Source organism: Haliotis rufescens, unplaced genomic scaffold (genome assembly GCF_023055435.1).
Source record: "Haliotis rufescens isolate VD_foot unplaced genomic scaffold, xgHalRufe1.0.p SCAF_9, whole genome shotgun sequence".
Lineage (NCBI taxonomy): Eukaryota > Metazoa > Mollusca > Gastropoda > Lepetellida > Haliotidae > Haliotis > Haliotis rufescens.
The window spans coordinates 5,073,899-5,100,446 of record NW_025964383.1 but is presented as its reverse complement, the minus strand read 5'-3'; the positions used below and the strand labels follow the sequence as shown (position 1 = coordinate 5,100,446).

At 43.2% G+C, this 26,548-nt stretch overlaps 4 protein-coding genes across 5 annotated transcripts in view; 2 read left to right on the top strand and 2 right to left on the bottom strand.

The window, feature by feature from the left end:
* Positions 1-15,389, bottom strand: part of LOC124151455 (thialysine N-epsilon-acetyltransferase-like) — a 142,802-nt gene extending 127,413 nt beyond the window's left edge. The window contains exons 1-2 of the mRNA XM_046523936.2: positions 15,213-15,389; positions 1,668-1,719 (exon numbers count right to left, since the gene is read on the bottom strand). Coding sequence (XP_046379892.1) covers positions 1,668-1,719; positions 15,213-15,308 — 148 coding nt within the window. The 5' untranslated portion in view covers positions 15,309-15,389. The remainder of the gene's footprint in view (positions 1-1,667; positions 1,720-15,212) is intronic.
* Positions 15,390-18,759: 3,370 nt separating this feature from the next.
* LOC124151438 (baculoviral IAP repeat-containing protein 5.1-A-like) lies at positions 18,760-19,212 on the bottom strand. The gene has a single exon (XM_046523905.1). It carries the CDS (start codon positions 19,210-19,212, stop codon positions 18,760-18,762), a length of 453 nt encoding a protein of 150 aa, XP_046379861.1.
* A 2,666-nt stretch (positions 19,213-21,878) lies between these two features.
* On the top strand, positions 21,879-23,072 carry LOC125377476. Its single transcript, XM_048391055.1, has one exon. The coding sequence runs from the start codon at positions 21,879-21,881 to the stop codon at positions 23,070-23,072; it is 1,194 nt and encodes a 397-aa protein (XP_048247012.1).
* Positions 23,073-24,296: 1,224 nt separating this feature from the next.
* LOC124151444 (integumentary mucin C.1-like) lies at positions 24,297-25,723 on the top strand. 2 transcript variants are annotated; one of them, XM_046523911.2, is made up of 3 exons: positions 24,297-24,804; positions 24,933-25,162; positions 25,505-25,723. In XM_046523911.2, exons 1-3 carry the CDS (start codon positions 24,299-24,301, stop codon positions 25,513-25,515), a joined length of 747 nt encoding a protein of 248 aa, XP_046379867.1. In that variant the 5' UTR covers positions 24,297-24,298; the 3' UTR covers positions 25,516-25,723. The 2 variants fall into 2 exon arrangements, with proteins under 2 accessions (XP_046379867.1, XP_046379866.1); XM_046523910.2 differs by having other exon boundaries at positions 24,933-25,723.
* The last annotated feature ends 825 nt before the right edge of the window (positions 25,724-26,548 follow it).

Here is a 26,548-nt window from a genome sequence, read left to right as displayed (position 1 = left end):
TAGGCTCATCTAAAGCAATGATTGGCCCCAGGTATTGGTGAGCTAGAGCCAATTTAACTTAATCTCATGACTATCGTTGAATCGCATAATCATTTTGGCATAAAAAATGCCACCTGTAGTAGCAGTATAGGTATATGAATCCGGCTCCAGTGGAAGTGGTCCAGAACCCCCATTACCTATACTGCTAATCTTATATCAAATTTTCACATCCTTGGTTCTTAATCTAGACGTTATGAATGTGTTTACATTTTCTTTCTATTTGAAACAAACTTAACTAAGTTGTAAATGCATTATTTAAATAATGTGATAAACATTACTTTCATATTCATAAACAGTAGGATTAGACCCTTCAAATGGTTTATAACACGTACATGTAGTAGCAAAGATGTTTACAAGCAGATAATTTCCTTGATAAATGTAGGCTTCATCTATCACTCCAGAGTCTCTGGGAACTCGGTGTCACAGCAGTTAAAGCTTCTGGTTGACTGGAGTTGAAAGAGTTAAATCTTACGTAAAGCTACTGGTGATAGAAAGTACTGAAAGAGACAACTTCCAAGGACAGATAGAAAGTACTGAAAGAGACAACTTCCAAGGACAGATAGAAAGTACTGAAAGAGACAACTTCCAAGGACAGATAGAAAGTACTGAAAGAGACAACTTCCAAGGACAGATAGAAAGTACTGAAAGAGACAACTGCCAAGGACAGATAGAAAGTACTGAAAGAGACAACTTCCAAGGACACTTCCTATGTATCATGTAGCTGACCCCAGCCATGTTGTTTCTGAACAGGGATATCAACAGGGGCAAAATTGCAGATGCTACTTTCAGTCAAGCCTGGTCCTTTGTTGGCCAACAAATTGACATATACAGAGTAAATAAAGCATGATGTAAAACAACATACTTGTTATGAAGGTGACATTGTGTATTTGGCCAACATTGTATGTGGTAAATTGCAACCAACCTACAATGATGTGAGACATGCGATTCTTCTTAAGAAACAGCGAGATACTTTCCAGATTGTTTATTGAAATACTGGAGTGATCTGCGTGTGAAATGCTAATTTCCAACTGATACCAAATAGAGCTTCACTACCAATGTGACAATGCTTGTGCCAGATAACTGATGAGAGACTTGATGGACATTCCAACAAAGTTGGATCTAAAAGTCCAGTGTGCAGTGTCCACTGTTGCAGCTATTGCAGATGACAATCCTAGAGATAACATTTGCAAAATTATGTGACACATGAACTCAAAATGTGGATGATCTTCAACATGTTCAAAATAAAAGCATATGCTGAAGTGACAATACTTTTGAAACAAATTGATACTATGTCATTATGACAGTGTTTGGTAGTGGGTGTGTATTGGTGGCATTGCTCTTCATGAAAGTATTTATCACTGATTATCACTGAATATATTGTGCCTATGAAAGTAATAGTAAACAATGTTACACTGCATGCTGAGTGCAGAGTGTTTACAGCAAAATTAAGATCTAAACATGAGAGAATTGTAGAGTATTGTGTTACGGTGAGTAGTTGTCCAGAGTACATTACTGATGTAAGCAAACGTCACACGATAACTTTACACAAAAAAGCGGGTATTCAACTATACTGGTCGTTGTCCTTCCAACCCATGAAACCTCAGCAATTAAGAAGCAAAATTACTTACTTTCAGATGTGATATTCACTTGATGAACAAGGTTCTCAAACACCGCAAGTTCCTGCAAATGAAACAGGGCATAATCAAGAAGTAACGTGACTCCTTAAACAAAGATCACTTCAAACCTAAATACTTCAACACTTCATCTAATGAATGACAGGTACAAGATATTACCAACCATCAAATGAAACCTTTTCTGTTATCATTTGAGTGTTTGAGTAATTTAAAAAACTGTTTAAAGTCTGGAATATTCTGTCTATATCATATATAAATAAATAATTAAGTCTGGACCAGGCAAACTAGTAATTCAAAGTATGAGTAAGACTCCATGTCTTCAGGGAATCAGTCAAGTAATACAGTCTGACCACTCAATCCATTTCTGTACCTGAATCTCTACAAAAAAAGTTATGGTTTAGAGAATATTATTCCCAAAGAATTACCTTGAAAGAGTTTTGATCTTTGCTATCTTGAGGGTGTTCTCAAAGTAACAATGACTGGAATAACACACTCATTTTATGGCAGTTTTCATATCATACTTAATATCAACCCTTGACCCCAATACCGATTGTAAATCCTTGGGTTGATATGGTGGTCTTGGGTTTATATGGAGAATAAAATGAAAATTGCCATATAATTACCTCTAAGTACTCTTTAATATGTCTAGTAGATGGCAACCCTTCGAAGGTGATTCTGAATGTCTAGCCACCGAATGTCTACCCTTGGTAGGTCAATGGTGGTTCAATGTCGACTTCTCTGTAGAATGTTGACCCTTATCTCGACGAATGTCCTTGGGTCGAGACCCTGCTCTATTCTTTCTCTGTCCAGTAGGCGATGTCGATGCCTGGTTTCTGCTAGAATCGATAGTAATTGCAGTAGATAATTCTGGAATGGCTTGATCGATCAGAGTAGAGGTATGGCTGGTCAATGTAGGATCGACTGGTCACGCTGTAATCTCTGAAGTCGATACATGACTTCCTGTAAATCAGGTCTGAGATGTAAACAGAAGTCGGTAGACTGGTCAAAATCTTCTGCCAGCACCACACGTTTGACTGACGTATTTGTTGACTGGGAGTTCATTGCAGTTGGTGCATTGCTGTTAGACTGTGAGAACTAGCAGGAACTTTGTCGTGCAAAAAACTGTTGGAAACAGTATCTCTTCCACTATCTTCCCAAAGCAAGAGAGTTAACTGACTATAAAAGTCCAGTTTCCACCCTTGCCGAACTAGGCTGGTATTATGGAGTCACATTTTGGCTGGACTAACAAGTCTATGCATAGTCCAATCAAAATCTCACAATGAAATTGAAATCCAGTTCGTAAACTGTCATGCAGATTTCAGTCGATTGCAGGATTTGCAAAGCATGTGCACCACCAACTCGTTGTCAACAGATATTTTCCCAATCTTTTCATGTTTTTAATCAAGGTGCTCACGTGATATGATGCACTTCTCGATGTAAGACCCATTGTATCACAATATAGATCTTGGTTATCGATCAGATCGTCTTGACTGGGCGCCGTCAATTTGTTTTAAACAAATGCAAGTCATACGAGAGGTGGAATCTGATTGGTCCATAGGAGAGACTAAGAAGGGACATAACTCGTAATAACCACTGGTGGCGCTATGGTCGAGCAAAGAAATTCCAGCCTAGTTCGGCAAGGGTGGAAACTGGACTTTTAAAGTCAGTTAACTCTCTTGCCTCAGGAAGATGCTCTTCCACTGACAGGGAAGTGACCCTGTCTGATGGTGGTTTCTTTACCACAGATTTAACAGTTGGATGACTGCTAGTCTTGGTCGCACGTTTAGGTTTCTTGGACGCAGAGTGTCCATGTTCAGTATCCAAGATCGGCTATCAATAATTCTCTTCTGGCATTTTCTTAGTTTGAAAATGCCTTTTGTGACAAGTGAGAGCATTCCAAACACTGCAAACCTGGTTGACAGACACCACGACAATCGCAGCATAATTTATGAGGATCCACCGGCGAAAATATGTGGCGGCACTTCATGCAGGCCGGACGTTTGGCTTGGTCCTCATGCATATTTATATGCAATAAGTTCCAACAAATTTTGAGAAAAAAAAGGCCTGTCTGAATATTCTCTAAAAAGAAGTATGTCTCCACAGGGAGGCGAAAAGAAAGAGAATGATGAGGCAGTCAGTGGACCAGATCGAGCATAATGTGCTGCATGAGGTCTGGGTGCATGACCTAGATACTGGGGTGGTCATCATGGTGATGCATGGATAACTGGGCAAAAGAAGCTCACAAGCTGGAAACTTTGATCAAGGACATTTCGACACAAGGGATCGAAAGAAGAATGAAGAATGCATAGAGTGAGATAGGATAAGTTTAAAAATGTAATAACTCCAGTTATTACCTGGAATAAGTGAAATTGTAACCAGAAACACAAACTACACTTAAGGTCATATGAATTAATAGTCAAGATAATAGTCTCTCAATTTGCTTTGTGGCTGGCGAGTTGAGTGGCAAGGCAATGAGGGAATTGGTGACCCTCTAGGATGTAACGACTGTTCAGATGAACACCATGACTGTGGTGGTGCATAGACAGATGGTCCCTGTTTGGTTGATCATACTTCCTGAAGCCCCTTCTGCTGACAAGTGTTGATTGCAGAATCAACTGAATCAGTGTGAAGTGCTGCTTGTGAGAGCGCCTGTGTAATGGTTGGTGGCTCAGATTCACCTAATGGGTCTGGATTTGAAGTTATCTGATGGTCCTAAGTCCGATCATAAGGTTCATCAGGGTAGGTGAAACGATGCATCTATTATGGAATTATTAAGGTTCTGTTCGGTTGAACAAAACCTTCCAAATGGCGTGCTGGTTTCTTGGGGGAATTAGTCAGCAAAGAGCCGAAGTTACAGGAGACTAATTACAATTTTATTTACAAGAACAATTAACAATGAACAATTAACAATATCTTAAAAAATATAGCTGAGGGTGCAAGAGTCGGTACAACCCTCTGGGCTGTGGGAGAGAGATCTGCTTGGTATGAGTGTCAAACCCCTTCTGCCTAACATTGATACCGTAGGCTAGCATTTATCTAAAAGCTTCAAATCTATTAAACTATGTAGACATAACTCTTGTCTTATTGAATAGTATGTCTAGGAGATGCGCTCCCGTTACCTTAGGCTAGCATCTATCTAAAAAGCTATAACTGAAACTACTGATATTTTATATATGCATTTTACCTGATGATAAGTATTACTTGCTAAACAATAATTATATGAAATGATGTATAAATATTACACCATGATAACTCATAAAAGCACTTGATGTGGATCTAATTATCATAGGAAAACTTAGTATAAATGTTATATCTAAAAAGCTATAACTGAAACTACTGATATTTTATATATGCATTTTACCTGATGATAAGTATTACTTGCTAAACAATAATTATATGAAATGATGTATAAATATTACACCATGATAACTCATAAAAGCACTTGATGTTGATCTAATTATTATAGGAAAACTTAGTATAAATGTTATATCATGATACATGCACGACTTGACCCACAATATGATACATGATACATGTGGACCTATTTATCGATATGACACGATATGGAACTCAAATCTTAAGTACAGTATTCACTCGCTATTGAGTCCTTTAATATAGGTCTAACTCGATTATAGTGCACGGTAACGCATGCCTCCCAAAATTTACTTACATTTTTAATAAGCTAAAGTTTTACTCTAACACAAAGTTTTTCCCCCATCTCAAAAATAGATTATCAGCTGATCACGTAACACCACAAATACCAGTCAACAAATCCAAACTGAAGTACGCAATTTAATATACTATCTGGTTATTAAAACATAATCATTCTATTTCTGGACTTATGTTTGTCATGTATTTTATGTATTTTATTAATTTTATTCAAAATTTGTTAACATTAACTTTGGCGAAATCGTGTGTGAAGTGATCGGTAGATTGCACAACTCACTGTTATCTACAGCAGCCACAGTCAGATTACCGCTGTTGACGCCTTGAAACAAACTTTAGTTGCCAGAGAATGGATACATACATCATAAATGCCGTACTCTGACTCATTAAAAGTCATATTTGTAGCAATTTGACTATCATATGTCAACATTAAATTTTGGCAATCGAAATACATGTTCCTATGGTGACTGGTCAAACTGTTCCATACGTAAAAGTATCCTACAATAGAAATCAGCTGTACCAAAGTGATAGGCTTATGGTTTTTATAATCTTTAATATATATATAGTTAAAGCTGCAACTAAAATAACATGATATTGGAATATATTATTCCTGATAAAACAATAATTTCAGATACAATTTCTTCCCACCATTTCAAAATTATTTGAAGTTGCATCACTGGGTACTTTTTAACTGAATCACCAGTAGGGTGGGAGAAAACGTGTGTACAGCTGATTGCTATTTCCAGCTTAGTTTACGAGAAAATACACACTGTAATCTTAATATCTGCATATAAAACAATGCCTTGGAGAGAAGGAAATACAATTTAAATGGTAAATCATCATGTCTAGTGATGTTTTATATCAAATTTAATATTTTTATTGACCAAGTTTGTTATACCTGTTCGTTGACATGAATTCACTGAAGGGATACAATGTGGTTTTTTTATTAAAGCGCACAACACTTGATAAAATCTTGTTTACACTTTGAATCATAAACAATTCATATTCTAATCTTTTTTCAAACTCTGAAACGTACATCGTAGATCGTGTTAGGTAGGCAGAGCATGTACTGTTGTGTTGATCATCTAGCCTCTAAGACTCCACCTCAGTTGAGACACAACAGCAGGAGACATTGTCAGTGCCTGGGGGGCATCACTGTCCCCTGACAATGTTGACATTTTAATTTTTCTGAAAAAGATCCAGAAGTTGTACTATTTAGACTGTGAAGTACATAGATTATTTTCTGCTGTAGTCTTCAGTAGTCTTGTTATAATAAAAGAATTTTGACTGTTCCAAAATCATGAAAGGTCCAATCTTGACATGCTTCAAGCCTTGAAACTTAATAAAAGCTGGGGAACTGTTATCTGTTTCTGGTTTTTTTATTCGTTGTGTGTCGAGATAAATATTCTATCGTGACCAGAACATCTAGATATGTATCGTATTGTGACCTTCCTGAATCATTACAGCCCTAAAAGGTGCATGGGACTGCAACTTGGTCTGGTACTTTGTAGCATTCAGCAAGACTCACTCGATAGGAAGTCCTGTGTAACTGGGTGCCAACAAACTTGTGAAAATGACCCCATGGGCGATCAATCGATACAACCAAGTATCAACACAAGATTTGAACCAATCATAATAGAGATACACAATAAAGTCCACTATCTACTTGATACTCCAACAGTTAAATTGTTGATGCAATGTCTTGTGACCTCCAAACTAGATTACTGCAATGCATTGTATGCCATGAAAGCCATATCAAAGCTACAACGCATTCAGAACTCTGCAGCTAGATGCATCTCTAAAGTTCCAAGATCCAATCACATCAGTCCTGTCCTCAAAGCACTACATTGGCTTCCAGTCTCCTTTCGTATAAACTATAAGATATGTATCATCACTCACGACTGCCTCAACAATAGCGACTATCCAGACTATCTCAGAGGATCTTATATCCCTGTACTCTCCAGAGTGTGCTCTCCGATCCTCTGGTGGAACTCTACTGTATCAGCCTCTGTCTACTTCTGCTATGTCTGACCGTGCCTTCTCCTTTTTGCAGTCCACAGTTATGGAACTCTTTGCCTTTAAAACTGAGAAACTCTGCTTCTAAGGAAACGTTTAAGTCTCTCCTCAAAACCCACTTCTTCACCTCAGCTTTTCAATAGATCTCCTGATTGTTGGCATATGTACATAGACATTACTTTTTAACTTTGTCACAGCGCCAGTGGGCAACTGTCGATGGATATTAGGCGCTTTACAAATCAATTATTATTATTATTAATATTCCCAACAGAGAATGATATATATGGAAGAACACGCCCACTTGGACATTTACAGCGTTCACTATAGGGATTGTTTGCACAACATCAGGCATGTTGATGCTCAAAAAGTTGGGTGTTTGATAGTGGAATTTGTGAGTTGGAGAACTGATCACGTTGAGTCCATATTTCTCAAGCCGATAGACCACATAATCGAATTTGTGAGTTGAGTCAGAAGACAGCACATGAGGAAAAGTGAAGACACTGCACGCCCTAAAGGATCCTGGTGAAGTATTTCAACCTCAAGTTTTTTAATAGCTTTTTTTCGCTACCAGATTTTTATAAACATTTTTACTTCTTCCCAGTTCCAATGCAACGTTACATTTAGCCAACAGTGCATCATTGGCCAAAGACTGGAATCCAGGAGTTAGGTCAACAAGTACGACAGTCCTTGATCCATCCAGGGGAATCAAGTGAAGACTGAGTTCAACCAATACATGTTTCATGTCTTTCATTCTCGACGAAACAAGTACTTACCAAAAGATGTTACCATCTCCCTTACAACGAAGGATAAACTGTCTCTCTCGCCTCATGACGTCTGCTGCCAGAGACCACCCAACTGAGCTGAGTTGACTATTAGTGGACTGAGGGATGACAACCTTTGGAATTTTGGAGATTGCTGCACAATGTTGGCACGTGTTTGTGACACGATCTAAAGCCTTGTCCATATCCAGGACATAGAAATGTCGTTTGGCAACAAGCTTGAGTTGATTCCGTGAGGGATGATCCAGTTGTATGTGTTGTGCTGTATGCAAAAAGTCTAGAAAGTTTCTTGGAACAATGATACATTCTCTAGACAGTGATAATGGATCACACCCAGAAACAACTAACAAGCCATCACTTGAGATATTAGCAATGTTAAGATATCTTTAATATCTTTGATATCTGTGTGCTTCTTTGAAGGTTTTATGCCTTGTGAAAGGTGAGCATGAGTGCGTCTTTAGTCTGAACACTCCGACTGTAGCATTACGCCAAGTATTGCGGTTTGTGTATCATAACTTCACAGAGCCCTGAATTACCTCCTAAATATTGATGTTGAGAAATCTGGCCTCTTCCCCTCTTTCAACTGATTTACAAATGAACAAACCTGGCAAGATGGTTCATTGCATGCTATAGCATTTCCACTTGCAAAGTCCAATGGAATATTGACTGAGCCCTTAACATGATGCACTGAAGCTTGATACGGTGGACAGGTATGTGTATACCCTTGGGGTGTTTGAGAATTCTCCTTGACACAGCTTATAGTAAGCCTCAACACATGGCTTGCTGCCAGTCAAAATAAACATCTTGTTTTGTGACTGAGTAATGTAAGGACTGAAGTGCCTGGTTGCCACAGCAATAGATAAGGCTTCTATTTCACACAGAATCCATGGCAATTGTCTTCTTTTGGCACTGAAGAAACCTGCCAAAACCTCTGCAGTGCTTCATAGACTTCACTTCAAGAGGGATCTGGTAATAGACCTTTGTTAGGTCTGTGATAATGATGAGGCAATTTGTCATAAAGTGAAGTCAACATGAGGCATGAAACGAATTAGAAACCCTCACTGTTTTTCTTCACAAGGAACGAAGGATTGAGATATTCTATTGTGATACCAGCATTCTCTTGACGATCAAATACTCCATTCTGCTCCAGTTCATCAACCTGTTGTTGCAGTTGAACAAACTTAGTTTTGGAATTCTGTGGAATTCTACCTTTTCTGTGAGGCGGTTGAACTAGGCCCATATTCACGGCAGCTTTGAATGGACCAGATGCACCATTGTAACCATCAACTTGTGGACCAAAGACTTTATCATACTCATACTGAAAGAGTGGGAAATGGGAGACTAGATACAATTTTGTGGACAATGTGGTGAGTGCTGGAGTCTGATAGTGGATCACGCACAACAGCAACCTCAAGGATTTGGCAAAAATGCTCCTGGCTTTTCAGGTATTGTGGTTGATTTGTGAGGTTTGGTATTCATACTTTTCCTGCAACACTCTGAATGATTGTAGGAATAGGCCACAGATCACTTGTGTGAGGTATGTTGTCTCTGTGGGGTTCAAGAGTGTATTCTTGACCTTCTTCTTTTAGCAAATGTTCTGGAAGGATCGAGACCTCCCTTATAATATAAATTCACCAGGCAATACAGTGGAGGGAGCTTTGGGGGTCCATAACACATGAGTGTACCGTGTGTTGTGAGGTCTGTAGAGGGGTTGCTGCGTATGAGTAGATTGTAGGATCACTCAGTATGATAGCCTGCTTGCCTGGCCGTATTGGGCAGTCAGTCATTTGTCTCCATAAATGGAATTCTTGCTTATATGTCTACATCCAGGTTTTGACCACCAGATCTTTAAAACGAAACTTGCAATTTTATCTAGTCAGGTAAAAGCAAGTTTCGCTAGCGACTGTCAACAGTGATCAACAGTCTGCTTGGCATGAGGATTGGTTACTTTTGGCTGTTTTTAATCCTATGGCTTCAGCAATGGAATGATGTAACATAATGACTACATTATGATCATGGAACACGGACATGTGTGAAGATTGTCTGACCTATACACGGACATGTGTGGAGATTGTCTGACCTATACACGGACATGTGTGGAGATTGTCTGACCTATACACGGACATGTGTGGAGATTGTCTGACCTGGACACGGACATGTATGGAGATTGTCTGACCTATACACGGACATGTGTGGAGATTGTCTGACCTGGACACGGAGAGTCAAAGTACACTGTGGATCCTCATCTGGGATAACGGGATTGACCATATAGTCAATTTCAGCTTCTGCATCATCTGGATGTTGATCATCGTTTTCATTTAATATGGCAGCAATTTGCCATGCTTTAGCCATATATTTACGATCCGACAACGGTAAAAAGGTGCAAACGTTCAGGAAATGAGAGTGATTGCAACCTGCTGCTTTGCACCAGGTTGCCTGGGAACTTGACTCTGAGGTCGATCAAATCTTGCTGTTGTTGTGCGCAGGACATGTACTTCCTCTGAGGCATGAATTTCATCTCGAAGCAATGACAGGGCTTGAGAAATATTGGGTCTTTGAAATTCAAGGCCATACCTCTGTTTAACAAGTTTTGAAACGTCTTTGTGAATGTGTTGCAACCACAACAGGACAAGGTTTTCCTTGGGTGAGATCCTCGTCCTCTCCAATTTCTACTCCATGATGAGATATCCCCCCATTTTGACAGGGCAGTTTTTCATCTATGACTGCCGATATTTGCTGATATAGATCTTCTGGACGCTCATTAGGCTGGAGGTGAATGTCACACAAGTCAAGAAAATGACCCCTGTGGATTGAAATCCAAAAAGAAGTCGGACTATCTGCCAAATTTTAACAATGGAAGTGCTGTTTTCAACCATGGTGTTTCTTGAAATTATAGTGCAATAATTTGTGATTTGACCCAATGAATTACAAGCATGTTCACTTTCTGCTTGGCAGAGCGCTGCTGTTCCCAAGGAATGTTCTCCCCATCAAAACATTCCCCACAAAAAGGTTTGTTTCCAGAACATTTCAACCATTTGACGCAGTCGACAAGTATAGTGCAAAGTTTGGGTCCAACGAGAGAGTCTATATCTAGTTCTATCTCCAATTATTGAACATGTTCACAGTTTCTGATTTTTATAAACACCATTGCTTAGGGGCATGATGTGTTCGAGCCACTTGTCAAATTCACCCAATATCTGAATGCCTCTCCAGTCACATATAAAACCTATATATAAAGTCAACACATGCCTCAGATATAGTCCGTAAGGAGAGGTGGGTATTATTGCTGCCACCACGCCAAGGTGAGACACTAACCAGTGACAAGGTCTTCAAGGGGATGGCAAACACTTTATTGCCCAAATACAAGCACTACAACATCCGTAGATAAATACAAGATGGTCCCCGGAAGAGATGCAGACAGCACTACCTTCACAACTGATAATAACAACAACATAACAGGTCTACCTGCATCAAATTAAATGTTTACTTTGTGAAAATAATATCAACAGATTTCGAGAGGTTTCCTCGCTAACGGATGGACTAGGAAAAAAACATGGGATAAACACCCATCACATAAGCTTACAGTTCTGTACCCTTTTCAAGTTTAGGTCAAGACAGTGTTAATAGTAACCAGCTGTAAAACTGAGACATTGTTTGTATGTATGTAAATAGTATAATCAGTAACTGCTAGATTCATAAACACCATATAATTCAAGTTAACAAATAACAATGGTGTGGACATCCCTTTTGAAAAGGAGGGGTGCATTTTCAGACAAGATAACGTAATCTGCAAAAGATGAAAACAAGAAATTTGCATTCATATTTATATTTTCTATTTCTTTTATGTAAATAAAACACCAAATGATTTAGTTAGGCTACATTATTGATGTTTGTTTACACTTACTATACCTAATCACCTATAACCTTTAAAGAACCGCCTCCGTGGTCTAGTGGTAGAGCATCCGCCCGGAGAGCGGAAGGTCCGGGGTTCGATCCTGGCCGGGTCATACAAAAAGACTTTAAAAGATGGTACTTGTTGTTACCCTGTCTGGCGCTCAGCATTAAGGGGCCAAAAGAAGAACTGGTCGGCTTGGAGTCAGTATACTGTGTCTGAGTGCGGTATTCATGTTAAACTGCAGCATGGTATCTCAGTTGGGTGTCTCTATAAATCAGTCCAGACTAATACAAGCAGCCACACATACAAACATGTGCATGCATGTCGCAATATAAGTGCAATAATCTTGGATGCGACGTTAAACCCCATTTCACTTCACTTCCCTTTAAAGAAATGTACTTATATGTTAAAGATGAGCTCCACTCATGAACACCCCCAGCCCCAACCACCCCTGGCTCTGATTTTCAAGGTCTGTACTAACAACTTTCTTTGCTCCTTTTGCCCATGTATTGAATATCCAAATGAATTGCCATTAAGAAACATTTAACAAGACAGCCATTTTCCCTGTAGAGCAGAGCAAATCACGATCAAGAAGATTCCCTATGCAGGCTATTTATAGACAGAAGTTTCCTGCAGCTGCACATGCACAGTAGCAGGAACCTAGCGATGTTATTGATGTAAAGTTCGGACATTTACATGTCCACAACACACCCATCAATTTCAAAGGCAAACTGGACAGATTTTTAAAAAATGTGACATATTTGCCATGGGATCAACTTCATTAATTTATATAGAGATGAGGATTGCTTGTTCTTCATGATTGGAATGACAATGGACGGGGTCAGATCATAGGTTTTCAGAGTCAAAAGACTTTTTTATATGGAATACCTCTACATTTTCTAACACTTCCAGTGTAAATTTGATGCTCTATGTTTATTGAGTCTTTTACACCTAAACTTGATATAAAACAAAGACAGAGAGTAATTCTGTCTGCACATGTTTTTCAGATCAAGCAAAATGGATTGATATAGTGATTGTTTGCAAATGTGATGATATCTTTGAATGATCTTTTATCAATGATATTCATTGCATTGCCAAACAAAATAAAATATGTAATGCCAGTATTGCATCATGTTTTTGCTTTTTGGGATAGGTCCTGAGTAGGGCCCAGGTACACGACTACCAGAGTAGTCCCGTATTATACTGTTTAATAACATTAACAATAAAACTCCATGTTTACACAAGAAGTCGCTAATGATTGCATTTCTTTCTGACTATGCAAGCATTCATTCCGACTTGTATATGTTCGAGTAAGGATGAAGCGTCTATCATCTTCAATGTATGCATGATCAGATTATTTTATACTTGTATCTAGATAGTTTTTGCCAGGGATGTGGTAAACAATTCCAATTCAGACATTTTGTACCCAACTCTTAAGACCTATAGTGGGTACCCTGGCAGAGCTGGGTAATAAGGGCATCGGGTACCCGGGTAGTAAACTTTGACTCATCCCAGCCCTACTTGTACTGTTCACATGATTTTTTGTCATTAAACAATATATCAGGTGACTATAACCATTGGACCGGGTAGTTCTGTGGGTACCTAGGTCGTACTCAGGACCCATCCAGACCCGAGTACATGAGTTTACCGTCTTAGTCCTGGTGCTAACAATTTCAAATTTTAATGTATTTTCAGATGTTGAGGGGAACTGACTTATTGCGGTCATGATGATTCATCACATGGATGTATTGGACTCCATGTACAGGACATAATAACAAGCTGTTGTATCTTATATTGAAAAGACCAAGGATCTCTTTTGGAGTCACTGGCACTAATGACCGTCATGCAGAATAAGATCTTTTCACAGTTGACAGTTGTTACAAAAGGATGTACCGTATTCGACAAAATAAGCGCCCCCCTCTAATAAGCGCTCACCGCAATATTTGCTAATATATTGGCTAGTGAACAATCCCAATTAGCACCCCTTCCGATTGATCATTGTACACAAGACTTATTTCTTCGTGTATAATACTCACTCGTGTGTCATATGCACCCTTACTTATGGGCAATTAAATTCTGGAAAATATATCTGTCGCACAGACTTTTCTTTTGTATCATTTCAGGCTGTCATCATAAACCACGAAATTTACACTCTTTCTTGTCAACACTTTTTTTTTTCACCAAAAATATATTATAATAAGAGCCCCCTATTTCTAATTTTGAGAGGGCCCTGGGCGCTTATTACGTCAAATACGGTAGTTTTCAGTAAAGCTGTCAGAAGTTTTGATATACATGCATACATGACACAAAAAAAACAACTTTTCTACTTGAACCTTAACAATCTCATTCAAATCAGATCTTAGTTCTCGCTGTCGCTAAACAAAGATATGAGGACATCCCATTAAGGGTCACGTCAGAACGACCTTTCATCCAACCAATCAGAGCGTTGCTTACCAGATCATGAAAGTGACAGTCGGAATGTGTTTTCTAATCATGCAACCACGAAATATTTAACACGGAGTATTCCGAAAGACAGTTACAGGTTTTATGATTATATCCATACATTCTAGGCCATCTATAAGCCATTCCAGAATATTCTTCTTATCAGTTTTGGGTTTTTTTTAATCGAGAATTCATCAAAATATGTTTCGAAGTGAAGTCACCAGTTTGAAACTAGTGTCGTAAAGCTCGAAAAAGCTGCCTTCTGTTTGGCTAATGTTGATTTCTTGTCGGTCATTTCATTGGTCGGTCAAAATTCGCGAAAGGTCGTTCTGACGTGACCCGTAATGGGATGTCCTCAGATCTTTGTTTAGCGTATATAGAGGGGTGTGATATTTTTCTATACTGTACAGGCTATCATCGAGTTCCTGTGACTTGAACGCCAATTGACATGGATTACATCTTTGTTATACTAGTTACGCATATATTTTTTGTATGGAAGGCTTCTGTGTGTATCTACCCTGTTCACCAGATATGCTAGTTTGATTCATTCAAGATTCTGAAGACATTTACTTCTTATTCACTCATGTTTATCTATCGGAGGTCGCCAGCCTTGGTCAGCTCAGCGCAAGCGCAGCCTTTCCAGGGAACCAGGCTGAGATATCACACAGGCGCACGAGTCTCTTAAATGGCAAATAAATAGAAGCACTGATATGAAGTTTAGCAAATGATAATGAGTTGGACCTTTATAAGACGCATTATCTCATCGCAATCATCTTTTTCGGCATGCCTGTAAGTGACGTCCGCCATTCTTGTGTATGACGTTGGTAACCTGTTCATGGACCTCTCAACTAAGCTGGGCCCCGTCTCTAATATCACAATATACGCAAGTTGACGACGCGCATAGGGAGCCGGGAACCAGCTTACCTCTCAACTAGCGCGGCCAAGCTCCTCACAGCGGGTGCAAGCTAAAACGGCACCTCAGCAAAACGTCACCGATTTCTCTGGCGAAAACGGCTACTATGTGTCGAGCGAAAACGGCACCTCTATTTTTATTAATGATAAAACGATTTTTGTAGTAATATATATGGTTTATTTACATGTTCACAGTTATCACAGCATGTTGTTGTTGTTGTTTGCAAGTTACCATATTAGTTTAATAGCACTTATTTGACCAAGGTAAAAAACAAAATAAGGTGCCGTTTTCGCCAGGCAATAGTAGCCGTTTTCGCTTGAGTCAAGGTGCCGTTTTCGCCAATCGGTGCCGTTTTCGCCCGGTGATGTTTTGCTGAGGTGCCGTTTTCGCTATAACCCAGGAACCCCTCACAGCGATAAGTGAAAGTCTGCCACAACCATGCATGGAGTTATCCTCGCAACCGACTGACCGTTAAAAATACAAATACTCTCCAAACCAAGAAGTGATTCATGAAATATATATGTAAATACGGAGGACCTTTAGAATACAGTACCACAACTTCTCGTGAGGACGATCTCTACCGTAGCTCACCTTAGTGGGGCGGTTAAGGCAGGATTTTGTCAAAATTGTGCGCGAGGGTTAAAATCACCTAACGTGGCTCACTTGTACATTGAACCATTCCGAACATTTCTGGATATGGATTGGATCCACCTCAGCAGTGCCACCGGATGGTAGAAAATCTAAATTTTTTGTTTGTTTGTTGTTTAACGCCGCACTCAGCAATATTCCAGCTAAATGACGGCGAGTCTGGTCCAGACAATCCAGTGATTAATATCATGAGCATCGATCCACGCAATTGGGATCAACCAAGTCAGCGAGCCTGACCACCCGATCCCGTTAGTCGCCTTTTATGACAAGCATGGTCACCTTTTACGGCAAGCATGGGTTGCTGAAGACCTATTCTACCCCGGATCTTCACGGGCTGTTTGGTATATAGAAAATACGTATATTTAATTATTTAATCAACAATTGGGTTATATATCCAAGTCTGATTTGGAGAATGCACATGTTATGTCATATGCACCTGGCAGCGCAGCAAGAAAGGACTTATCAGTAGAGTTGCAAAAAAAACCAATCTATTAAAGGATTAACCGATAATATACTCAACAAAAGCAACATCACCCAAAGTAACATACATGAAAAGTTGTCATTTAAATATCTAGGTAATTTTTGTCAAAGTTACTAAAATTTAACATTACCCTGTCCGGAAATATGAAATTGCGGTGATAAAATGAAAAAGCAGATGACAATTAAACCGATCGCCCAAACGCATCACAGTAGTTGTATGCATCAGTGTAGAACCGCTCAGGATTCTGGAACCGCTCAGGATTCTGGAACCGCTCCTGGCTTCTGATTGGTCGAGAGGATCACGTGACCTCTGTGGCGTCACTTCCGGTCACGTGTCCTGCGCAGTGCATGATGGGACTTGCGCGCGCATCCAAGATGGCGGCACTGCCGGTTCCGGTGGCGCGCGCCTCCAAGATGGCGTCGCCTCCGTTTCCGGGGAGGAGGGGAAAACCCGGAGAAGCGCACGTAAAAGGTGTACAGGATCGACATTGAAAGAAGCGCGTCAAAAATCTTTTGTTGTTACTGTTGTTGTTCTAAACATAGACGTGGTGGTGGTGGTGGTGGTGAAGGGAGGGAGGGAGGGAGGAGGCGGGGGTGGGTTCTTTGTTTGGGGGCTGGGAGGGTCGTCAAAGCAAAGGAGGAAAGCGTTCTTTGGGAGAGATGGGTGGCCCTGAAAAGGGCCGTTTTTGATGCTTACATGCAGGTGCACGCAACGGTACAAAGGCACGGGTGGACTTTCATTTGGCGTCTGACAGGACACCTACTGGTGTGCGTTAACCGACGCACGTAGGTGTCCTTCAGCACAGTGCCGCAGTACACACATTCGAAAGTGTCATCCCGTGCCCTTGTACCAAGGGCGTACACAGGCAGGCCCCCTTGGCATCTGCCGCATTGCCATGCTGGAGACCATGGTGGTGGTGATGATGTTTCTTTCCACAGGGGCAAAGGTTGTTTCACTGTGGCGATTTCTAAATCCCAGTTTTCAGACCTGTTGTTGTTGCTGGTGCTGCTGCTCATGATGATGATGATGATGATGATGATAATTTCTTTTAAATCAATTTTACAAGTGACACTGATCCACTCGAATCCACTCTTGTTTTATAGGAGAGGCACTGCCACCCTGCTTCCTGGTTGGTTCGCCAGGCAGCAGCACCGATTGGTTCATTCCGCTGCCTGGTCAGCACCTCGGTTTTCCAAAACGGACCGACCCCTGTGTTTCTTTTCCATAGGAAATGGATTTTACCATGGGAGAGAAAGCACAACCCCGGTTCGGCCATTCAGAGCCCAGCATGGCCCGAACGGCGCCTCTGATTGGTCGACAACCCAGGCTTCGGATTGGTCCGATTTCGATCCGGTTTTTTTCTTGGGTAGCCTTGCTATTTTTTAGGTAGACGGTCGTCTGAATGCTAAAGGAAGGTGGACCTTCATAGGTAGACATGAACGTGGGAATGCCTACGTGATGTACGTTGTGTCACCCCCCATGCCAATCGGAATGTCATGTGTGTGTGTGTGTGTGTGTGTGTGTGTGTGTGTGTGTGTGTGTGTGTGTGTGTGTGTGTGTGTGTGTGACTACAACCATTGATGTAGTATTGATATGAATAGAGAAAGATCGATACACCTGCGTGACGTTTGCACACGTGATGTACTTCATGTCGCGATGTGAACATCATGTACTTTGTGTGTTGCCATGCAAACGTAGTGTCATGTGTGTGTGTTTTCAAATTATTATTATTATTATTATTTAAGGATACCGAGGTGTTGACACTCGTGTAGGTCGACAGGCGTACTGTGACACGTGTTTTCATGCACACGTGATGTTTGACGTGGTGTACTACGTGTCTCTATTGATCTATTTATATATATCTATTTATATCTATTTATTTTATTTTTAGACGTGTGCCTCCAAGAGGTCTAGGGGAGGGTGTGGGTTCTTTGTTTTGGAGGGTAGGGGTTGGCAAAGCAAAGGATGAAAGTTGTCTTTTGGGTGAGATGGGTGGCCCTGAAAAGGGCCGTTTTGGGGAAGAAAAACTTTTCTGCTGCTGTCCAAGAAGAATCACCATGCCCAAGCTTAATGACAAGACAAGGATAGTCGAAGCGGTACTTGTAGCAATCTGGGTATGTCATCGGGGTGGCCATCGTGGCACCACTTATGGGTCCAACAAAGAAAAGAAAATAATTTTAACAGGAACTTGAACGGGAACTTGAACGGGAACTTGAACAGGAACCCAGGACACGGGAAACGTCCTCCTAGCCAGCCGGCTGTGCTACGTCATTCGTGTACCTCTGTTTCTCTTCGCAGAGATAGTGTAGTTGTAACTGCTTCTGGTGTTTCACCAGACAGGTTAGCTTGAGGTAATCGCAGTCTGGGGACCACTTGTGATGTGCCGCCCAAGGATTGTCGTGGGGTACCCATTGTCTCAGCCGCACCCCACATTGGAAACAGCACACACCATCGGCACCCTGAGTGTAGACAAAGCCCGCATGGGCAATCTCTTCAGCAGTCTGACACATTTGCGTTGGCCACGCCTCAAACGAAGCGAGCCTTCTTTCAAAGCGTAGATAATAGTGCGATGGCGTTTGACTGAGCAGTGACACCGCATCCTCAGCATTACTCTTACTCCAACATCCACAAGTATCTGTACTATCCATCACCACATCTTCGCCACGCGTCGTCGTACCACTCTTCTTTGTTTCAGCCATTCTTGATTTTATCACATCAATTTTACAAGTGACACTGACCCACTCGAATCCACTCTTGTTTTATAGGAGAAGAACCGGATCGAAAATGGCTGCTTCCTGGTTGGTCCAAAACGCAACGCACGGATTGGTTCGTTCCGGTGCCTGGTCTGCACCTCGGTTTTCTAAAGCGACCCGACCCTTGTGTTTCTTTTCCATAGGAAATGGATTTTACCATGGGAGAGAAAGCACAACTCGGTTCGGGTGCTGTCTTCTGATTGGTCGACAACCCAGGCTTCGGATTGGTCCGATTTCGATCCTGTTTTGGGGAAAGTTCGTCCATCAATCAGACGTTCAGTCCCTCTTAGAGTACAGACGTTCATCAGACACGCATCGCTATCATGACGAGCAACCAAAGTACGCCCTATCGTTTGGAGAGGAAAGATACCACCCGCTCCAGACGGTTAAGAACTGCTAATCATACCTATCGTTTGACTTTCAACCCAGACTGCTTGGACACCGTACCACCGGAACGCGTTCCCATGGAACTGCCAGCTTTATTTGACAGGGTAATCGATGACTTTTATGAACAGATGTCAGGTCAGAAGGGAGATCGTATTGGTCTAGGTATCGATCATCCCGCTTTGAACACCCCCATACGGATTCCCTTTCGTCGTTTTGAAGATCTCCATGGGCTAAATATTTTGCATGCCGTGGAAAAAGTCCAACAGTCCAACAAAGACCTGAACATCGATGCCACCATGGTTGTGACTTTAGTACACGTCGCAGATCCCGACAGGCTGGGATCGGGCAGTGGTGCTCCCCGGCTGAAAAACATGATTGGACTCGAAGCTTTTTTAACACGCAAAAAGTGCATTGTACGGATCAAGAACGAAGATCAATCCTGTTTGGCACGGGCCCTGGTGGTGGCACAGCATTATGCCCAGAAGCCCTACCCTTTGACCCCAGAATGGAAAGCCCAGCAAATGAGACTGACGAGAACGGATCGGGTCGACGTTCAAGGCATACGGGCACGGAACTTGTTTCGACGCCTTGGCCTGCCTGAAGGTCCCTGTCAGGGCCTGGACGACCTCGCACGCGTGGGACGTGCCTTGGCCCACCTGAATTATCAACTGAAAGTCTACAGTCAAGAGGTGGACCAGAGACTGTTGTACAAGTGTGATGAGGCTCCACCCCACGCCACCGTGCTGCATGTATACCATCATGATCAGCACTATGATGTCATCACTTCCATATCCGCTTTTTATGGCTCTAACCATTACTACGAACGCTGTGACCACCGTTACGATCATCCCGAAAACAATCCCTGCACCAAGGAATACCGCTGTCACCGCTGCCTCCACTCTAGCTATTGCGGACCCCAGGAAGAGCACGGGATCCCTTGCTTAACATGTCAACGTGGGTTCCCCAATCAACCGTGTTACACCCGACATCTCCAGTCACCGTCAGAGGGAAAACCTGAGCGCCTGTCAATCGATTCACAGGTGCCCGACCTATTTTCAGCTGGTCCGCGTCTTGGAAACCCCCATGGTTCACCACGAGTGCTTCGATGAAGAACATCCCTGCTTGGTGTGCCGAGAACCCATGACCCCAGACCATCGCTGTTACATGACGCCTCTCCGTGAAGAAAACGTGGAGGAGGAGGAGGGGGAGGGAGAGGAAGCGGAGAAGGAGGGGGAAGAGGAACAACATCATCTACGAGACAATGTCCAATACATCTTCTACGATTTTGAATGCATGCAAGACACGGGGGAACACATTCCAAATTTGTGAGTGGTGCAACTAGGATGTGGACGGTGCATCAGTGAAGTGAGCAAGGACTTGTGCGAAAACTGTCTATGGAGAGAAGAAGGGTATGGTCCCAGCCGTGAGATCGTGTTTCGAGGCCCCACCATGCGACATGATGTGTGTGTGTGTGGTTGACCACGTTGGCTGAAATACCCAAGAAGAAGCCCAACCAGGAGGACGAGGAGGGCAGCACACGCAAGGCGACAACAGTCCACCTGGGGAAAAAAAGAAAACGGGATGGCACCCCCTCAAGAAAGTACGCTTCCAAACGTCAACGACATGCATCACCCCAGCAGGAGGCGGAGGAGGTGGAAGCGTTGGTGAAGGGGGAAGAGGCCATGGAAGTGGAGAAAACAAAGAAGCCAAAGAACAAGAACACCACCACCCATACAGTCCTGAAGGAGGATCGCATTTATGTGATGGCCCATAATGCAAGATCCTATGATTTACAATTAATCCTGAAGGGTCTGTCCCCCCTCCTGGTGACACTCCCCACCAAGATTCGACATGGCCAACGCATTTTGCAGATGACCCTGGGACGGTTGTGTTTCGAAGACAGCTTAAATTTTATCCCTTACCCCCTGAAAGCCTTTCCCAAGAGCTTTGGGCTGAAAGAACTGAAGAAAGGGTACTTTCCACATTTTTTCAATACCGAAGCCAACCAGACCTACAGAGGTCCCTATCCACCAGCCGTCATGTACGATCCCGATGGCATGTCTCCCGCGGAACGCACAGTCTTCCTCCAGTGGCATACCCAAAAAGTGCAAGAAGGAACCTTGTTCGACTTACAAGGAGAACTTTTAGCCTACTGCCAGAGCGATGTGGACATTTTGAGACGGGAATGCGCCGACTTCCGATAGAACGCCATCCACTCGGTTGGCATGGATCCCTTTGTAGAAGTGATAACAGCTGCAGTGTTCACCATGAAATCCTTCCGAAAACACGACCTGAAACCCAATACCATCGCCATTCTTCCACCTCAAGGCTACCAACCCAAGAGAAACTATTCCCAGGCCTGTATGCACTGGCTCCAATATCTGATGGAAACGGACCCCCATCTGCACCTCCAGCATGCCAGGAATGGAGGTGAAAAAGAGTTCACGTGTGGACAGGGCCAACATCGGTACAGCGTGGATGGCTACGATCCAGCGACAGGCACCATCTACGAATTCCTGGGCTGTTTCTGGCATGGGTGCCAGGCCTGTCACAAGACCCAACGTGGAGAACCACATCCCGTCCTGGGCACGTCGTTGGGAGCCCGTTACACGGACACCCACTACCGCTTGAGTCACTTGAGTCAACACCCTGAGGTGAAACGGATCGTCACCCTGTGGGAGCACGAGTTTACGAAAATGCAACGGGAGGACTCCGCTCTGCGTGCTTTCTTGCAGGGACCCCACTGTATTCACGTCCCTGGGCCGCTCAACCCTCGCGACGCCTTCTATGGAGGACGCACCAATGCCACGCGATTATGCTACAAAGCCCAAGAAGGTGAAACCATCAAGTACATCGATGTTTGTTCCCTTTATCCATACATTTGTAAGACCGGAGCGTTTCCCACGGGACACTCGACCCTTCTCCATCAACCCCCTGTGGACACGTTGTTTGAACTGAAAGGCCTGATCGAATGCCGTGTCCTACCCACGAAACGACTCTACCATCCGCTACTGCCTCCTGCTTTGTCCTTCGTGCCGTTCGTGTGCCGATACCCGGTCAGACTCCCCTGCGAGCACACGGACGAAGAGAGGTCATGGGTGGGGACGTACGCCACCGTAGAACTCCAGGAAGCCGTGAAGAAGTATGACTACCAGGTGCTTCAGATCTACGACGTTTGGCATTTTGACACCTTTGCACAGCATGATCCCGACACCCAGCAAGTGGGACTCTTTGACACTTACATCGAACGACATTTCAAGGAGAAGCTCGAAGCCAGCGGATACCCCGAAGGATGTATGGATCACGACGCTTACATCCAGGAGATCTACGACAAAGAAGGTATTGGGTTGGACAAGGACCGCATCGAAAAAAATCCAGGACGTCGCACGATTGCCAAGATGCAACTGAATTCCCTCTAGGGCAAGTTTGGGCAAAGGGTAGACTACAGTCAGAACGTCTATATGAACGATCCTGTACAGTACTTTGCCTTGTGGAGGGATGAACGCAATACCATCGAGGATGTGACCGTTGTCAACGAACACATGGTGGAAGTGACCTATACCCAGCAGAAAGAATTCCAAACCCCTCATTCTCATTTCAATGTCGCCATCGCTGCTTGGGTCACCGCCCAAGCACGTTTCAAGCTGTACGAGACCCTTGCCCTGGTGGACCGCAGGGTCTTGTACTTTGACACAGACAGCATCATTTACATTCATCGACCCCACGACGCGAATCCAGAGCTGGGCCATTCGTTGGGTGAGTTTACAGATGAACTGGACGGAAACACCATCAAGACGTTTGTGTCAGGAGGCCCCAAAAACTATGGCTATGAGTTAATGAACCCCAGACCTGATGGAACGCGCACGACCTGCAAAGTGCGGGGGTTCACTTTGAATTACCGAAACCAACACCATCTCAACTTTGACACCATGAAAGGACTGATACTGGGACAACGGCCTGGAAAAGAGGGGGGGAAAATCAGTTTGGATTACCCTCATCAGATCATTCGAAAAGGACCTCGGCACGAAAACCCACTTGTGACCTGACCCACCCGAAAAAGACTATCGTACCGTGTACGACAAGCGATGTCTCGTCTACGACGAAACCACAGGGCTACCTGTAGACGCGCCGCCCTTTGGGTACAGAGACGACTTTCTATAAAAAAATTTCATGACAGCGGATCGAAACTGAATCGACATGGACCCCTACAGAAAAAAATCTGACCAATCCGTAGCCTGGGTTGTCGACCAATCAGAGGCCGCGCTCGGGCCATGGTGGGCTCTGATTGGTCGAACCGAGGTTGTGCTTTCTCTCTCACGTTACAAGCCTTACCCTATGGAAAAGAAACACAAAGGTCGGTCCAGTTTGGAAAATTTGAGACTCAGACCAGACACCGGAACGGGCCAATCAGAAAGCAGGACCTCCGTGGCTTTTAATACGACCGACGCTCTCCCGTCATCATTTTTCACTGAACGGACCAAGCAACAACATCGCCCCTCTGATTGATGTTCCTCACGTTGTGTTGGTTGTTGGCGTTTTATCTGGAAGAAACACGTGTTTGGAGAGAGTACCATCAAGTGTTGACACACATCCGTGAAGACTTGGAAAGAAACAACAACAATGAACAGAACATCCGGACAACATCATGTCGAAACGGTTGAATGACAAGACACGAAGCGACATGAGTGGCCAAGGAAGCAGTGGAGATGGGAGCGGTGACATGACTGCTGAACTGTGGGGTGAAGTGTACGATTTGATGTGTTTAAAGATGAAGACCGACGACGCGTACGCCAAGTTACGTGCGAAGGGCGACGACATGATGTGCGAACAGATACGTTCAAAGATGAGGAAGCTGACTGAACCCCAGAAAGGAGCATCGAAGAAGACGATAAAGAAGATCCAGAAGAAAAAGACAAGCAAACCCACAGCAGTTGTTGTCCCCACAGCAGCAGCAACACCCACCACCACCACAGCGCCAGTCACCACCACCACCACCACCACCACCACAGCAGCAACAGCAACAACAGCAGCAGTGACAACAGACATCGAAACGAAGGGGACATCCTTTTTGAAACCTGCAACACCTGCAACGCCTGCAAAAAGACGATTACGGAAGAAATTATCTCTGAAGATCCCTCCTCAAGAACAGCTGTAAGTACCCTGCTCTTCTTTGTCTCAGTCATTCTTGATGTGATGTTGATGTTGATGATGATGATGTTGATGTTGATGATGACTATACCTATTCATATGATGAATTGACTCTGTCCTATGATTGACAGGACCCCTGATGTCAGTTCAGCCCAGTCCGTGCTAGAACAGTGGTGGGAACAAACCCCTCGGGAGCCCACCTATTCACCGAATGCACCTGTGACGATGGCGACGGGTGACCGTAATGATCATGAAGCGCTCAAGCTGGTCACTCTCCCTTCCATGGATCTGGACACGCTCCCCCTGCTTGAGGCTTCTTGGTCACAAGCATCACCGGAAGATGTTCATGTCTACTCCTCAGGTATGCCCATGGTTTGCGACGATGATGATGATGATGATGATGATGACAACGTTGACCTGGATCCTTATGGAGAAGCTCAACTCACTCCCCTACAACGCGAATGTCGTGTTTGCCGACACAACAACATGTTAAGATACATCAGTTGCAACAGCGGGCAAGTGATGCGTCATGTCTGTTGTCTGGAGCTCATAGACTGTACTTGTATGTTGACCTATGACAAGTATGATGACATGCCTATCACATCTGAGGATCACATCTTATGGTGATCCTCCTCTTCACTCGAAGAACTTTACAACACGTAAGCTGCAACCGTAGTCAAGTGATGTGTCATGTCTGTTTCAGGGAGGCCATAGACTGTACTTGTTTAACGGATGGACCTCTCTCATGTTTGAGGGAGGACCACATCTTATGGGATTGAAGATAGAAGAGCTTGAAGATGAAAGAGGAAAACATTGTCGCGTTATTGTTGTTGTTGTTGTAGGGACATGCAAAGCACTCCCTCCTCCATTGTCTTTTCATATTTCCATTGTATCTGGTTGTGATTGTTTTTTTCATTATTAAACAGTGATTGATTGAACTGACTCTTTGTGTCTTGATTGATCTCAACTCCAATAGAGTGCCGAACCGAGGGTAGAGGTTGAGTTGAGATGTCGTCTACGTTGTCTGTCTGTCTGTCTGTATGTCTGTCATGTCAGTGCACACAAAAGTGTAAAATTAAAATAAAAATAGATAAAAGAGAAAGGCCATGCTTGAAAGATCAGCTGCCTGGTGTCAGTCATTCCAGTACGCATCACCACACCCACCGTGTGACATGTCATGTCATGTATCATGTCATGGATCATGCCGTGTGTCCGTCAACCCAAACACAGGATGACGTCACGTGATGAGGTGGATGAGGTGGAGGAGGTGGAAGCTAAGGTCATGACCTTCCGTTGAAGGGAGTAGGGTGGAGAGTTTCATAAAAGCAGGCGAACCCTCAGACCTTCTTTCAGTGAAGTCACAGTCATCATGGAGCAAAGACGTTCTATGAATGCCATGTCATCCTCCCCAGATGTCGTCACCGATTCCGAGTGGGTGTCTGAAAAGGCGGGAGAACAAGAAGCGAGAAAACGTCCACTCTTTATGGACGACACACTCTTGATGGACGACACACATGGCGACTCAGTGACATTCTGGAGAGACCTTTTCCTTCTTACACCTTGTGTCATCCTTCTCATCCCAACTATGATTCATTTCAAGAACGTCTGAGGTCTTTTCAAACGTGGCCTAAACAGATTACCCAGACCCCTTATGACATGGCCATGGCTGGCTATTTCTATCCAGGACGAGGTGACCGTGTTATCTGTTATTGCTGCGGTGTGGCACTCCGCCAATTGGAAGCCACAG

Bases quoted from the DNA above. Each gene is read 5' to 3' on its own strand.
- LOC124151444 (XM_046523910.2), top strand. From the start codon at position 24,299: ATGTCGAAACGGTTGAATGACAAGACACGAAGCGACATGAGTGGCCAA. The intron at 24,805-24,932 runs GTAAGTACCCTG...TATGATTGACAG, and splicing joins ATCCCTCCTCAAGAACAGCT to GACCCCTGATGTCAGTTCAG.
- LOC125377476 (XM_048391055.1), top strand. From the start codon at position 21,879: ATGGATCCCTTTGTAGAAGTGATAACAGCTGCAGTGTTCACCATGAAA.
- LOC124151438 (XM_046523905.1), bottom strand. From the start codon at position 19,212: ATGGCTGAAACAAAGAAGAGTGGTACGACGACGCGTGGCGAAGATGTG.